The 15449-nt window shown below is 46.5% G+C and overlaps 1 protein-coding gene across 8 annotated transcripts in view; it reads right to left on the bottom strand.

Annotated features, from left to right (window-relative positions):
- Positions 1 to 15449, bottom strand: part of GBF1 (golgi brefeldin A resistant guanine nucleotide exchange factor 1) — a 132375-nt gene that overhangs the window by 7681 nt on the left and 109245 nt on the right. For 4 of the 8 annotated variants that reach the window (XM_037064060.1, XM_037064055.1, XM_037064056.1 and 1 more), the window contains 21 exons: positions 13711 to 13858; positions 13131 to 13354; positions 12446 to 12614; positions 11852 to 12063; positions 11406 to 11504; positions 10599 to 10793; positions 10173 to 10362; positions 9453 to 9599; positions 9013 to 9101; positions 7626 to 7828; positions 7052 to 7175; positions 6645 to 6770; positions 6297 to 6379; positions 5400 to 5636; positions 4856 to 4949; positions 4299 to 4475; positions 3949 to 4013; positions 3740 to 3863; positions 3471 to 3542; positions 3248 to 3342; positions 2844 to 2997 (listed from right to left, as the gene is read on the bottom strand). In XM_037064060.1, the coding sequence (XP_036919955.1) occupies positions 2844 to 2997; positions 3248 to 3342; positions 3471 to 3542; positions 3740 to 3863; positions 3949 to 4013; positions 4299 to 4475; positions 4856 to 4949; positions 5400 to 5636; positions 6297 to 6379; positions 6645 to 6770; positions 7052 to 7175; positions 7626 to 7828; positions 9013 to 9101; positions 9453 to 9599; positions 10173 to 10362; positions 10599 to 10793; positions 11406 to 11504; positions 11852 to 12063; positions 12446 to 12614; positions 13131 to 13354; positions 13711 to 13858 (3027 nt within the window). The remainder of the gene's footprint in view (positions 1 to 2843; positions 2998 to 3247; positions 3343 to 3470; positions 3543 to 3739; positions 3864 to 3948; positions 4014 to 4298; positions 4476 to 4855; positions 4950 to 5399; positions 5637 to 6296; positions 6380 to 6644; positions 6771 to 7051; positions 7176 to 7625; positions 7829 to 9012; positions 9102 to 9452; positions 9600 to 10172; positions 10363 to 10598; positions 10794 to 11405; positions 11505 to 11851; positions 12064 to 12445; positions 12615 to 13130; positions 13355 to 13710; positions 13859 to 15449) is intronic. The other 4 variants (XM_037064061.1, XM_037064058.1, XM_037064059.1 and 1 more) reach the window with 3 other exon arrangements.

Below are 15449 nucleotides of genomic sequence, written 5' to 3' on the forward strand. Positions count from 1 at the left end.
ATTAAAAAAAAATTTACTGAAGCCAAACACAGCCTCTCACAACACGCCAGCTGGTACACTGATACAGATGGGTTCCTAGAACATTCACTTAGCCAGGGAAGCCTGTACTACAAGGGTCTGCCCTCTAGAAGATAATTCTGTGGTGTTTTTTTATTGTTGCCCCTTGTACTTACCATCTGTATACCTTCTTCAGTGAAATGTCTGTTTAGATCTTTTGACCATTTTCTAATTTGCTTTATTGCTGTTGTGTTTTGAGTTCTTTTATATTTTATTTTTTAAAGATGTTACTTATTTATCTTTAGAGGGGACCCCCTTTAGAGGGGAAGGACAGGAGAGAAATATCAATGTATGGTTACTTCTCGTGCGTCCCCTGCGGGGAACTGGCCTGCAACCCAGGCATGTGCCCTGACTGGGGATCGAACCTCGATTGTCTGATTCACAGGCCTGTGTTCAATCCACTGAGCTATACCAGCCAGGGCTTATATTTTAGATACTAGTCTTTTTTCAAATACGTGATTTGCAAACACATGTTCCTTGTCTTTAAAAAATTTTTTTTACTTATTTTTTAGAGAGAAAAAGAAACATTAACTTATTGTTCCACTTATTTATGTATTCATTGGTTGATTCTTGGCAGAACAGACCCAAATGAAGCAGGTCCCTTGGGCTCTTACAGAGCACCACAGTCACTGGTTGATTCTTACATGTACCCTGACTGGGGAATCGAACCTGCAACCTTGATATATCGGGACAATGCTCTAACCAACTGAGCTACCTGGTCAAGGCTGTTCTTTGTCTTTTCATCCTTTTCACATGGGCTGTCATAGAGTAGAAGTTTTTACTTCTCCTTCATATTGATGAAGTCTAATTTATCAGTTTCCTTTTATAGATTGTTCTATTGGTGTCAATTCTAAGAACTATTTGCCTAGCTCCTGAAGATATCCACCTATCTTTCCTCCTAAAGGTTTGACAGTTTTACATTTAAATCCATGATCTACTAGTAGGGACCCAAAAAATCCAGAATTATTTCTGGAAGATGGGTCCCCTGTAGTACAGGCTTCCCCTGCTAGGTGAGTGTTCTAGGAACCCATCTGCATCAGTGTAACAGCTGGCGTGTTGTGAGAGGCTGGGTTTGGGATCAGTAAATGTTTTTTAAGACTCTTTCAACATGCGTTTGCCCATTTCATGATGGGTGTTTTACTTGCACACCTGCCCACGCCATGCTGAGTGTTTAGCAGTTTTTGACCAAAAATGACATGACCCCATGCCCCACCTTCCTTGTTCACCCAATCTTGCCCTGAGCAACTTTTTTTTTGTTTCCTTGGATGAAAAAAAATGTCCTCAGAGGGAAACTTTTTACCAATGTGTAAGAGGTGAAATAGGGCAGAAACACTAAAAGGCATCAAAGTCGACAAAATTCAACAACTGTCTTGAGCAGTGGAAAAAAGACTCCATCGGTGTACTGTATCAAATGAAGACTGCTTCGAAGAGGACTAAAGTTTAAACATGTAAGAATAAACACACAATTTTTAATAAAGTCTGTTGTTTTGGGGTCACCCCTCATATTTTGAGTTAATTTTTTAAGAAATGTATTTATTTTTCAGCTGGGGAGGGGGAGAGAGAGAGAGACATACTGATGTGAGAGAAACATCCATTGGTTGCTTCTTACACGCCCCCAACTGGGTACCTGGCCTGCAACCTGGGCATGTGCCCTGATTGGAATTGAACCAGTGACCTTTTGGTTCTCAGGCCAGTGCTCAATCCACTGAGCCACACCAGCCAGGGCTGAGTTAATTTTTTTATAAGGTATGAAGCTTTAGTCAAGATTTATTTGATTTTCCTCATTATGGATTTCAAATTATTCTGGCAACTGAAAAAGGTATCCTTCCTCACTTGTTTTTTGTACTGTTTTGTATTGTTTTTTAAAAATTTGTTTTTGTACCTTTTTCAAAAAAATTAGTTGAGCATCTTTGTGTGGGTCTATTTCTGGGTTCTCTCTTCTGTTCCAATGATTTATATGTCTATCCTTCCATCAATACCATACAGTTTTGATTATTGTAGCAATATAGTAAGCCTTAATATCACTTTCTTCTTTCTCAAGATGTTTGGCTATTCTAGGGCCTGTTCTTTTCCACCTAAATTTTAGAATAAGCATGTTTGTGTCTACAAAAACTCCTGCTGGCATTTTCACAGGAGTTGCATTAAACTTATAGTTCAATTAGGGGAGAATTGACATCTTTACTACACTGAATCTTCTAATCTATGAACATGGTATGCCCTTTCATTTATTTGATTTCTTTCATTAGCTTTTTGTAATTTTCAGCATACAGATCCTGTACATGTTTTATTAGGTGTATTTCTAAGTATTTCATTTTCTTGGAAGCACTTATAAATAGTATTGTGTTTCTGGTTTTATTTTCCATATGTTCACTGTCAGTCTATAAAATGTGATTAGTTTTTATGCGTTCATTTTATATCCTGGAACCTTGCTAAACTCACTTATTAGTTCTATGCTGGTTATCTTTATCGTTGGGCCAGGAGAGTTCAGGAGAGTCCTAAGCATGAGAGAAAACCAGGTATAGGGCTGGGACTGCACAAAGCAGTGCCATGCAACACTCAGAGCAGATTTATAGGAGCCAGTAAAGGTGCTGAGCACCGACTTCATAACTAAAGGCCATTCCAGACTCATCCCTAATGCTGCCTGTTAGACGGCCCCAGCCCTAGCTGGTAACTGGGCTCATGCTATGGGAACTAAATGTACTCCCTGTGCCAGGCCATATCTACACTGACACTGTGACTTTAGTCCCTTGTATGTCTTCCTGCCCTACCAGCTGTACTCTGCTTACCTGGCCACTGATTTCTTCTCTCCGGAGTAGCCGAATGGCCAGGCGTAATAGCCCCACCACTGCCCGATCCACAAGAAAGCAGAAATCTTGTGCCTGGACACACAGGTGGTAGAGATGGTCTCGAACAGTCTGCCACACACAGCCCACACGGTCCCTGAGGAACATAAAGGATGAGGATAGTCTCAGCTAGAGAGGCCACTGGGCAATGAGTCTCCATTTCTGGTTCAGGCTAGGCCTTTTAGGGCTCATTATACCCTAGGCAGACTGGTAGAATGAGCAAGCTTCTCCACTGCCTACAGCTTCATGTGCTTCTTGCCCCTGGAGCCCACTCAGCAAGATAGCCCTGGGTTTCCATTCTTTTGGAGTAAGCCCAGTGTGAAGCCTGCCTAAAGATGACCTTCTACCTGTTCTCCAGCACAATCCTCAGCAGCATCTCCAGGCAGAAAGCAGCATCCTCCTCATCATATGTCTCTTCATCTGGTGTCACTGAGACAAGAGCCTAGAGAAGAACGACAGGAAAGCAGGCAGCCCACTGGCCCTGCCCTGACAGAGACTGAAGTGTATACTACTGTGCCCGTCTCCCCTCACAGACTCAGCCAGCCCTTCCCTCTCCTCTTCATTCTGTACCTTCATGAGCTCCTGCAGTGACTCCAGCTGGAGAAACTTGCTCTCTGTGATCATCTTTTCTGGGTCACATTGCTGGGGCACAGAAGAAAAGGAAGGGGTCAGTGATAAGGGCTGGAGTGAAGAGAACTTTCCCAAGAACCGGGGAGAGAAAGCAAAAGGAGTCAATTCTGGTCACAAGACCTTAATGATTCTGTTCTTCAGTTCACAGGGCATCTGTCCAGTAGGAAGGGGCCTAAGGCTCAGTCATCAGCGGGTAGGCAGGCAGTTACCTTGATACAGTCCAAGGCCACTCTCTTAGCCTCCTGGTTCTCAGTAGAAGGGCCCCGTACACTAGACTGCTCGGTACCACTTAGTGTCAGCCAGCTCACAAAGCTCAGCACAGTCGATTCTCCTCTGTAGAAAGAGAGTACAAATTCTGGTGAGCTCCAGAGTCCTGACCCTCTCTCCCCAAGGCCTCTAGCCTCTGATCTGCCCTCACCGGTTTGATGGTGTCTCTTCCCGCAGTAGAGAGATCTTGCCATTTGGATCCACGAAATCTTCTACCTGGAAAAGCAGGTCAAGAGTAATTTCTTTCTACATGCCCTTTGCGTTTCCTGCTTCCCCATACAAAGTGGCTTTCTTCTTATAGCTCTCTTCCCTACCCCACTGAGTGGCCCCTCCATATGGTGAGTCTTCCTCGACAGCTATATCCCCACTCAAGATCTGTTCCCGGTAAGCTTCAGCAGGCAGCAGGCCTAGTGCGACACTCAACCAGTTCTATATATCAACAGCATACACTCTTGCAGCTCTTGCCTTGTTACTGTTGATTAGGATCCTACCAAGAATTACCTCCACCATAGCCTTTGGCAGCAGCTGGGCTCGGAAGAGCTGCAGCATGGCCTCCATGATATTTTTCCAGCCCTCCCGAAGGATGTCTCCATGACGATGGGCCAAATGGAATACTGTCTTGGCTGCAATGTGAGCTTTAGGGTTGCTTCCAAACACACTGGGCAGGTTCTCAATAGACTGGAAAAAAAAGATCAGAAGGTGCTAAGGGTCTGGCAAATGTCCGAAAAGGAGAGCCTCTTAGGCCTCAACCTGTGGTTCCCTGAGGGTCCTTCTGCTGGCTCTGCTTCAATCCCCCATGCTAGTGGGAAGGGCCAACCTGGATGAGGCCTTCCCCACTACTGCATCTCTTCTCCCATTCCCATTGCACGAGGCGATGCTATTCTCATCATAGGGTGTGCAAGACAGAAATGACCTAAGCTCCCAAGCTCTACTGCAGTCAAGGGGGGGGAGTGGAGAAATATGCTGAGGGAAACCAGCACTGAAGATGAGAGTAATCCATGGTTAAAAGAGAGGTCTTCCTTTCCAACTCCAGGTACATAGTTCCTACCCCTGCTCACCTCACTGCTGAGCGCTGTGAATTTGCACAGAGAGATGATGAGATTGTCAAACACATCGCTGAGGCCATAGTGGGCGGAGATCATGGCGCACTTCCTGTAATGTCACCCCATCCCAGAAAGAGAGTCAGTGGGAGGCCAGGCAGTCCTTCCAAGTGCCTGAGGAGGCTTGCTTGGGGTTCTTCCCCCATCAGTCCCAGGAAGAAACTTTTTACTCTTAAGCTTGTTTAAGACTGGGCTTTACCAAGCTTTAGCCTCCCTCCCCAAACTCAGGAAAAACCCACTCTAAGGAAAATAAGAATAGGTTAAGGTGCAGGGGTGGTTAGGGGGTGGAGGGATTGTGCCAAAAGCAAAAAGGACTCATGGACATGGACAACAGCGTAGTGATTGTGGGGGGAGGGGGTTTGAAGGGACTAAATGGAAATGAAAAAATATATAATATTTTTTAAAAAAAGAAAATAAGAGCAGGATTCAAAGAGGTATGGAGGCAACCGTGTTAGCTCAGAGAGGTGGAAAGAAGTCAATTCTAAGGCCAGAGGTGGGCTACCTGAAGCCTGAGATGGCTTTCTGGATGATTGTCTCCTCAAGGCTTTTGTCAAAGACATAAGAGAGAGCAGCAATAGTGGGGCCCCAGGTCATGGTGAAGAGGTCAAGATCGTAGCTGCCAGGAGGCACACGTAGGAATATGCCCTCTGGGGTGGCGCCTCGATGGAGCAGTACATTCCACACATAGTTCTCCCGGACCCAGCCTGTCTGCTCCTCCGGCATCACAATTTCCTCGTTCCTGTCGGGAGGTAAGGTAAGGAGTATGTGCACTGCTGTGAACCTGACCGCTCACAAACTAGGACAAGGACTTTGCTGTGGTGCTCTCCATCAGTGAGAGGTCATTGAAACTAAAGTTCAGGGGTCTGCTTCTCACCCACCACGGAGAAGAGAAGAGGCATCCCATAACTCCCCGTGATCTCAAGGACCTATCTCTAAGTGGTGGGTGGCCTTTAGTTCTGTGGTAAGATGTCACATTCTATCTCAGCATGAGAGAATGAGCAATGCTCTCTACCTTTTCTGATCTGTAGTAAAGAACTAAGTGTCCCATCTCTGACCTCTGATCCAAGCCTCACTCTCCGGTGCCCACACTGAGTTCTCTACCAGCCCCAAAACACAACTTGGGAGCTAGACAGGAAAACCCAGCTGCTCTGGCTTCGGGAAATGAGGACATGATGCTCCACGTAGCAGGAGCCATTTGGGTCCTTAAAGTACTAGAGTCCCAATATTGTTTAGGCTTGAGGAAAAAATGAGTTGGGAGAGACAGCGCTGCCCAACTAAGTCCCAAGGCCCAACAGAGGGCATGAGTCACTGCAGTCTAATGTAGCTCTAAAAATCTGGGAAAGGGAGAGGTGTGTTTCCACTTAACAGAGATGCTGCACCACCCTCCACACATACTCACTTGATGGCATGGTACATATCCTCCAAAATGTCTTGTTCAAAGTCCTTGCCTCCATTCACACCTTTTAGGTTTTTGCGAAACTCCTAGAGACAGACCAATAAGCTTTCCCCAGCAGGTGTCAATGCTAAAGCCCCACCCAAGGAATTCCCGAGTCTGCAGTAAATAGGACTTAGGGAACAATTAGTGAAAGAACCCACCTCCCCACCCCCAGTTCCTCTTCTGGACTGGCCAGCCCTCCCTGATTCCCATGGATAGAACCCTGTTGACCATGCCCACTGGATAGCTGTCATCTCTGCTATCTCCAAAGCTTGGTGGATCTTCTCTGCTGTGGCCGGAATCCAAACTTACCTCCAGAGTCATGGGTGCATTCTGTTTGCGAACATTGTGGTTGTGCTGGTCAGTATTAAGCATGATAACAGCATAGGCCAGGGCAAAGCAGGCATCACTATTGGCAAATGGGGAGCCATTACAATTCTGAAAAAGCAAAGACCCCACCTGTGTCAGTACCCTTCTCTGGCCAATTAAACCCTCACCACCAACCCATGGGTCAATGCTGACACAGAGGGGAGGTACCACCCAAAAAGCAGATAACCTCTTGCCAACTCCTAACGAAAGCTGGACTCTCTATGGAAAACTCACTGATGATACTCTTAGCCTTTTAGGAGACAGTAGCTGGGTCCTTTAGTTGAAGCCCTAGAATCCCTCAGTCAAATTAGCTTGGGAGGCTGGGCTCAGCCCCAGGCACTCCAACTCACCCTCCAATGCTCTGTGAATGCCTCCAGCAACCTCTGGATGACTGGCGCTTCCCCAGGCAAGCGGAAGGCTTCCAGATAGAGGCGAAGAGCTTCGTCCAGCCTAAGACCCTGGAAGCTGAAGGTGCTACAAGGAGGGGAAGAAGGATGAAGATGCTGAATATATGTAAGCTGCAAATGTTGGGCTCTCTATTAGCCACAGTTCTTCTAACCTTTTCCTACTGGAATTGAGCAGGCTGAGGGCTCTCGCAAAGGAGAGGTATCTCCTGGCCATTTCTAACACGAATCAGGACTTGACAACTCTTAACCTTAGTACTTTTCACAGCACACTCTTGCCTTTCTTAGAAACCTCATCCCCTGAAACCCAGAACCTACCCTGTGCTCAGGGACTCTGCTCCACCCTGGCTCCCAAAGCTATCCTGATGGAGACTCTTCAGGTTCAACAGATAAAAGTGATGAGAAGCGGAAGAGTATGCGACCTGGCCACCAGCAGGAACTGACTGAGAATGCTTTGAGGGAAGGATGCTCTCCTCAAATGATCCCCAACTATATCCCACATTTCTTGCAGCTGCTTTACCTCACAAAGCTCTCCAGCAGGTCAATGTTTTTGCGGTCACTCACAAACTCTCCAATCATCTTCTTGTCCAACCGAGGGTTTTCTCGAAGCCACTGGGCTACCTCTGTGTTGTCCATTGGGATGGTGAGCAGGCCTTTCTCCTGCAGAAACTGGATCCCTTTCTTTGGTTTCTGGTTGAACTGCTCTGTGCCAGTGATCAGAAGCTGGAAAAGAAATACAAGACATGTCAGAAGCTGCTCTGCCCCTAAACCAGACAAGGACAGGCTGGACTTCATCACAGTCCACAGCCTGTCACCTAACAGGCTCCTAGAATGTGGGAATGTGGTTCTAAGTGACTCCAGAACCAAGGCTGGATCATACTGCACCTGGCTTTCCTCTATCTTCATGTCTTACTAGAATAGGCTGAAGAGCTCCTTTTGAGTGCTCAAGATGCATAGGGCAGCCTTGGACAAGGTGAACTAACTGTGATGATAACTTTTTGTCTCTCTAGTTATAGCCCTGCAATCAAGGGCACACATAAACCGAAGTCATTTAGGTTAGCAATGAGAGGAATAAAGAGTGAAATGGAAGGTGTTAAGAACCCGCCCTGGCTGGTGTGGCTCAGTGGATTGAGCACGGGCCTGCGAACCATACGATCGCGGTTCGATTCCCAGTCAGGGCACATGCCTGGGTTGTAGGCCTGTTCCCAGCAGGGGACTCATGAGAGGCAACCATACATTGATATTTCTCTCCTTCTCTCCTTCCCTTTCTCTCTAAAGATAAATAAATAAAATCTTAAAAAACAAAACAAAAAACCTTAAAAAAAAGAACATAGAGACAACTGTAATTGAACAATAAAATAATTTTAAAAAAAGAATCACCACCCCCTCAAATAAAAACAATAACAAAAAAACACAGTTATTTAAACTTTACTAAAGCACCAGAATTAATGTCAATTTCCCTTTATTGCCAATCATCACCCCACAGCTTGAGATGACCAGACCACTAACCTTCAGTGGGCCACACAGTACCAGCTCCCGAGGCCCCTGTGACCACCAGTAATACTTGGCTCTTAGTTACAACAGCAGTTGTCCAGGAGTGTACAGTAGGGTATGGACTAAGAACCAACCCGCCCCCCAAAAACCAAAAAAAACCCCAACAAAAAACCAGTTACTTGAACTTTATGAACTAAGGTCACAGTTATAACTTAGTCCATACAGTAGGACTAAATGAACTACATGGCTTTGGAGTAAGGGAAGGGCTTCAAAGGAAACCGGGGGATTGCTGAAGTCCCAACAAGCCCAAAGATTAGCCTTAGGAAGCAAGCAGTACAATGAATGAGCCACTAGTCTGTCCATCGTCCCATTGGAAAGAAACCCTACAAAGAACACTCAGACTCAGTATGTACCTTCTTTTTGTTTTTAATTTGAATTAGTTCCCGTGGATCTGGCAGGAAACAGGAAAATCGAGGTGGCTTCCGGGTAAACTTTATGTCAGCTAGAAATGGGAGAAAGAGAGGGAAAACCCCATAAGACCTCTTTTACCAGGAAGTGACTTTTGCAAATTGCTGATATATTCTACAGTGAGAAAGAAGAATGCCTCAGAAATTTGCTTGTCCTCATCAGTCTTCCACTTCCCTAGAGGACCTATCTTGTCGAACCCCAAACATCTTCTTTCCTCTCTCTGGGTCTGAAGGCATGGTGAGCAGCTAAGGTTCACTCATGTACTACCCCCAGCAGCTAAGGTTCACTCATGTACTACCCCAGAAGAGATTCTGCTACTCCACCTCTGCTCTCCACCAGGCCTACCAGTGAAGGGGGCTTAGGATCACAGACCCCCAGTACCCACCCCCAGAGTCACCAGCTTCCTCCAGATCACTGCCTCCTGGCTTCCCATGCTCTGCTGGCCGCCGCCCTCCGCCTGAGCCTGGAAGAAGCAGGCCTGGGGTGTCTGGGGCCGTGCCTGCAGCTTTCCCATCGCTGGCTGTTCTCCCAGCTGGCAAGAGAGAAGAAGATAAGTGAAGACTAATGGAGTAGGAAGCCAAGTAGAGCTGCAGGAGAAGTCCAGTCCCTGGCTAAGCAGACTGCTCCCACATAGGCTGCCAGTCCTAAACAGAACAAACTCAAGCCCAAACAAGTAGTCACTATCCCAGGTCAGCCAAGCATTAGATTATATAATTTAATAAATTTTATCCAGTCACTTTCCTCGATCTTTTGTAACCCCAGTCTCCAGGGGAAATTTGAGAAGATGAATTAGAATGGAGTCAGATACTGGGGCTTGGGGAAGGTAGGACCTGGAACTTCTAGGGACAGAAGTCCTATATCCTTTCATCTATGTTTTCTTTTCTCTCCATAAGCAATTCCGTGAAAAAGCCAAAGTGTAGAGGAGGAGAAGGTCCACGAGTCCTGCTAACCTGCCTGCCTGGCCTGTAATTCAAAACACCAAAGCTTAAAAACACAGAATTGGGAGTATGCCAGAGGAAGTGATATAAGAGCAGGAAAAGGATTCAGAGTAGAGAAAGGATAAGCATAGAACCCTGAGATCCTCAAAGAAGGAAATGCCTCTTACTATTGCTGACTTCTCGGGTACCATCTACTGCCTCATAGCTGGGCCTGGCTGCCTCTTTCTTCTCTTGCTGGATAAGGTTGTTGAGGACTTTAGCCTGACAGTGGGCCTCTGTGCTATCAATCACTGTCAAGAGGGCATCAAGAGACAGTAGGTGCGTCGTATAGAGCTGACCAGACACAGGAAAGGCATTCTGTAAAGTAAACAGGTCCAGTAGACTTGAGGTTAGAATACTTTACCCTTAACTGACCCCTTCCCCGAAATCCCCAACTTCCTATAACTCCTAAATTGCCCTGAGAAAATGCCTTTCTTCCTCCTGTTCCCCAATTCTCAAGTGATTCCCCTCCCTGTATGTAGCATCCTTACTACCATCAGAGAGATTTCTTTAATACAGCCTTGTTACTACTAGCCCGTCATAAGGCTCAGCACCTTGGACAGCAGCTTGGTGAGGTCTTCAAAAAGGTTGGAACAGTAGTAGTCACAATCATAGTTGATATACAGCTCAGTGACAAAGCTGGGGATGTGCCAGAGCTGCACAATGGCCTCCAGTGCCATCTCTTTCATCTCGTAAGGCATCTTGGGGTTCTCCACAGTGATGATCTCCATGAGCTTTTTAATGTACATCTGGCAATAACCCATTAATTGCCATTTGGGCAGGGAAAGGATTCAAAATAGGAAGAGACAAAATTGGACAAAAGAAAAATGTTAAATAAGAGGCAGAAGCCCTGATAAGAGCATGAATTAAGAGACAGTTTACAGATATTCTATCCCCTAAATACTTCCCCTCTTTGGCCTCCATGTCAGGGGATAAGGCCTGGCTCTCTATCTCATGCCTGATCCAAACCCAGTCACCAGTTGCCCTTTTTGTACTCTCTATGTGAGCCTGACCTGGCCCTACCTAGGGTCCTTTTTGCCCGTTAGTGGTAAAGTCAGCCTGACCTGCCTGCCAGTGCTGCAGAGGAGAGCTGTCAGGCAGAAGAGCTGCACCAACTCACGGTGAGACACCCTGCCAGTCCTCGTATTTGGGTTCTCCCACTTTATAGCCAGTCGATTCTCTCTAGGGTCCTTTTAACTTCAACTAAAGAGGCTGGCCAATGAACCAAACTAGGGCAGCCAGAAGCATCCTCCTACAGCAGCCCCTAAATCCCCTCCCGCAGCATAACAGAGCTGGCCCCACTGAAGATGGCACGCACCTTCCTGTATTTTTTATTCTTCTTCCAAAGTTGAGAAACTCACCTCCAACTGGAACTTGAGGTGTTCCCTCATGCTCTCAAACAGTAGGAAGCATACTCGCAGGGAAGCAGCATAAAGGTTCAGTCGCTCTATGCTGAGTAGCTGGAGACCAGAGTAGGACAGGCCATTAGGTTTCTGAACCTGACTATGGCCTGACCAAGAGAAAAGCAGGGGAGTACACTGTGTGAAGTTTCCACTAAGGTCCTGTGCTCTGAGGGGATTTTATATTTAGCCATTCCTAAATTTCCCTTTGGCTACAACAGGCCCCAGGAATGAATGGAGTCATCTTGACCATGGCTACTGGACAAATGGGGAGGAAGGGTACTTCCTGGATCCTACACTCTTTTTGTGAATCAGCCAAACCTCCACACCTCCCTATGCTCCCCTGCCCTTGAGAGACCCAGAGAAACAGCCAGGGGCTCTCAGCCCCTCTAGAAATCCAGTCTTACCTGGAATAAGTTGCGGCACATCTCATCCTTGATGAGGCCCAGGAGGGTTTGGCATTGGGCTACAGGGGCTGACTCGAGAGCCACTGTCAGCAGATGCAGTCCCATGTGGATCATGACCTCCGAGTTGTGGCGGTCATGCAAGTTGGTGAGGGAGATAAGGAAGCGGAAGAGTTCGCGGATGCAGGGAAGACCATAGGGGACCAGAGCTGTACCTGGGGAAGGCCGGGAGGGAAGTGGGACTCCTAAGAAATGACTGGTTTAATAGCTTGACCTAACTTGCCTTGCATTTTACAAGGCAATTTCAGATTAGAAAACAAAATGTTTTCTTTTGGAAAATTTAGGAGACTGGCCTCATTTACTGAAAGGGATTAGACGTGATGATCCTACCTTTTCGTTAAAAGCTTTCTATTTTCCCCCTCAATTCTTATTGTCCCTCTCTGTATAAGAGAGCGAAGGGCTCTGTCCATGCCAATAGCCCTCAGGCTTGATTCCATTTCCTGACTAGAACTAGCAGCGGGTCCCAGTCTAGGCTCAGGCAGCTTAGTGGATTGGATAGGAGAGGTGAACAGGCAGAGCCTGCCTGAGAGCACTCACCTTCTTTCTGGGAGGACTGTGTAAAGCGCACACCCCGGGGATTGACGTAATCCATGTCATGGACTGAGGCAGAATCAGAGTGGTCAGCTGGGGATGTGCACTCCTCCAACACTTCAGGGATGGACTCCATTGATGCTGATTGGGTCTTTTCCACCTGGGCCCCTTCCTGCTATGACCAGTAGCAGGGCAATATAGGAAGAGGGATGAAGCAAGAACAACTTGGAACTTACTACTTTGAAATATCTGTCCTCCAAGTGTCTCTAGTGGACTGTAGCTGTAGGGCCAGCTCAGTGGGCTATGAATCAATGGGAAGAGTATGATGAAGGACTCCGAAAACATCTCCTGAGGCATCATTGACCTATAATGACTCAAACCCTAGAGGCAACAGAGGCTCTCAGATGCTTGGGATTTAGATCATCACCTTCCAGAAAAAGTCATGGCCAGCTCCCTTACCTTTGCTAAGGACTTTCTACCTATATGTATAACTTGAGAAATTCTATGAGCTACCTCTCAGGAGTCACATCCTAGGTTTTTTAGGCAGCATAGCAAATTCTAGAAACAGGAAAGAACTGTGCTCCCTACCCTAACCTGCTTTTGAGTTATAGCCTAAATAAAGGAGCCAAAGGATCAAGCCAACTCCCACAGTGGAAGACTAGAGAGGGACCTTTAGAAATTAAGGCCATACCTGGGGGTCAGGCTGCTCAGAAACCCCTAGCTCACTGCTGCCAGGTTCTGTAGCTGTGCTGTACCCGGAAGAACCAGGTTGCTCTAGGTCAGTGAGGTCTTCTTTCGAAGTGGTCTGGGAGGAGAGCTCCAGCCCACTGTCTGTAGATGGGCTGACCACTGCTGAGGCAGCTTCGGAACTTGCAGAGGAGATGGGAGTGGGAACATCGATGAATGGCATGCCACCTGCCAAGCAAAGTGAGACTTGATGAAGAGACTCTGTGAGAACACCTACCCTTTGTGGTACCAGAACTGTTTCCTGAACTGTATACTAATCCTGGAGAGAGGAAGAAGCTTTTCTTCTTCTTCTTCCTCTTTAAAAAAATATTTTATTTACTTTTTAGAGAGAGAGGGAGGGCGGGAGAAAGAGCAGGAGAAGAACATTAGTTGGTACGCCCCCACCTTGGGACCTGGCCTGAAACCAGGCATGTGCCCTAAGAACCCACGACTTTTCAGTTCGCAGGCTAGCACTCAACCCACTGAGCCACAAGAGCCAAGGCTCTTCTCTATCCTAATCAGAGAAAGCAACCAAGGGTACTCACCAGTGAGGTTAGAGGATAAGGTGGTTCCATTAGAGGTGGGCAGCTCTGAACCTGGTATAACTTTGGTCACATGGCGTGGGGGACGGGGGGATCTCTTCTGTTTCTTCCACTTGGATGAATCACTCATGCCTCCTGCTCTCATTTTCAGCTGGAAATATCACACCTCATTAGCACTGGTATTCAAACTAAAACTCTATCCCTAGAAATCTCCCTTCTTTTAGTTCTACTCATCCCTAGGAACAGCCTATACCCTGCATCTGTTCTAAAGGAAGAATCTAGACCATCAGAGCGCATTCCTACCCCTCTAACTCGGCTTCTACACTGGCCACTTTACAGCCTGATATCCTCCACGTGGAAGGTTACACTCTCCTATTAGGTTGGTCACTCATAGTGCCAGCCCTCACACATTGGTCTGCTTCCCTGAGTTCTGGGTGGCAATCCTGAGACCTATAAATGATGCCCAACCCCCTTGCAGAAAGGGTAAGGGGCAGGGACTCCTCTACCTGGAGCTTTAAATCTGCAAGTCGTGCACTCTTGGGCTTTCCTCCTCTACTACCTGTGGAGAAGCCTCCTACTCCTAGTTCTTATCCCACTATGAGGACCTACTCCTTCCCAGCCAGACTCTTAGCTTTCCTATTGCTTCACGAACAGAGTCTAAATCTTAAAATACACCCTTTACTCCCTAGATTTTCTGCATCAAATTGGCCAAAGGCTCATTCTTCGAAGTAAAAGAAAGAGTGGCAACTCGGTTGGTTTGTGGAATTAAGGAGGAGGGTCACGTCATGCTGTTGTGCTGCTCTCTGCTGCTCCAATATTTTTATATGTCAGTAGGACTTCCTGTCCTTCTCACTGCAGGGTCTTTCTAGAAGCAATTTATGTTTTCAGATAAAGCTACCAATTTCTTAGACCCTTTCTCCATTCCATTTCCCTCTGTCTTGCTGAATTTCTGGTCTTCCTATAGCTTTCTTTTAGTCACAAAGGAAAATCTCTATCACCTATTGACTACCCTAGGATATAAGTTTTTATGCATTTTTCTCCACCCTAAGTTCACAGTAACTTTGACTAGGCACACATTGTTTTCCTAGTCCTGATGCCTTTTCAGTGAGGATTGGAAACCAGTCCTTCTACAGAGTTGCACCAAACTATTCCTAGACTGCTGGACCATTCCTGCAGTTGCTGCACTGGGCAACAGCAACTCTCTTCCAGGAACCATTGGAATGACTCTAAAGATGGTGGAAATGCTTTTCCTTACTGTGTCTTTCTAAAGGCTGAATATACCTATATCATCCTTGGCCTGTTTAGTTTCTTCTGATATTTGGGGGATAGGCTTCCTTCCTCAACCTCCCCCAAGTCCTCCAGAACCTGGATAACCTTTGATCCCTTACTTAGAAACTACATAATTCTTCCTCCCCTACCCATAAAGGAAAGACAGTCCAGGGGCTGAGCTCTGCCCCTAGCTTTTAATAACACAGCAACAGCCTTTGATGGCCACTTCTTATCTGTCCATCTCCAAAATGCCTATAGTCATATGCCTAGAATGGAGCTTCAAATACTCTGAGCACTGTGGCTAAGCAGGAAATAGGACACTATCTCCAGGCTCATCTGGGTCAAGTTCATGATAAAAAATGTTCTGGAGGCAAGAGTCAGCCAAACATAGACAGGTAAGAAGCCCAATGAGAGAAAACAAGAACTTCCTGGCTTTATTGGCAATTGTCACTGAGCTCCAAAAAGTACTAACT

Source organism: Sturnira hondurensis, unplaced genomic scaffold (assembly GCF_014824575.4).
Source record: "Sturnira hondurensis isolate 20B ecotype Veracruz unplaced genomic scaffold, ASM1482457v3 Scaffold0014854, whole genome shotgun sequence".
Lineage (NCBI taxonomy): Eukaryota > Metazoa > Chordata > Mammalia > Chiroptera > Phyllostomidae > Sturnira > Sturnira hondurensis.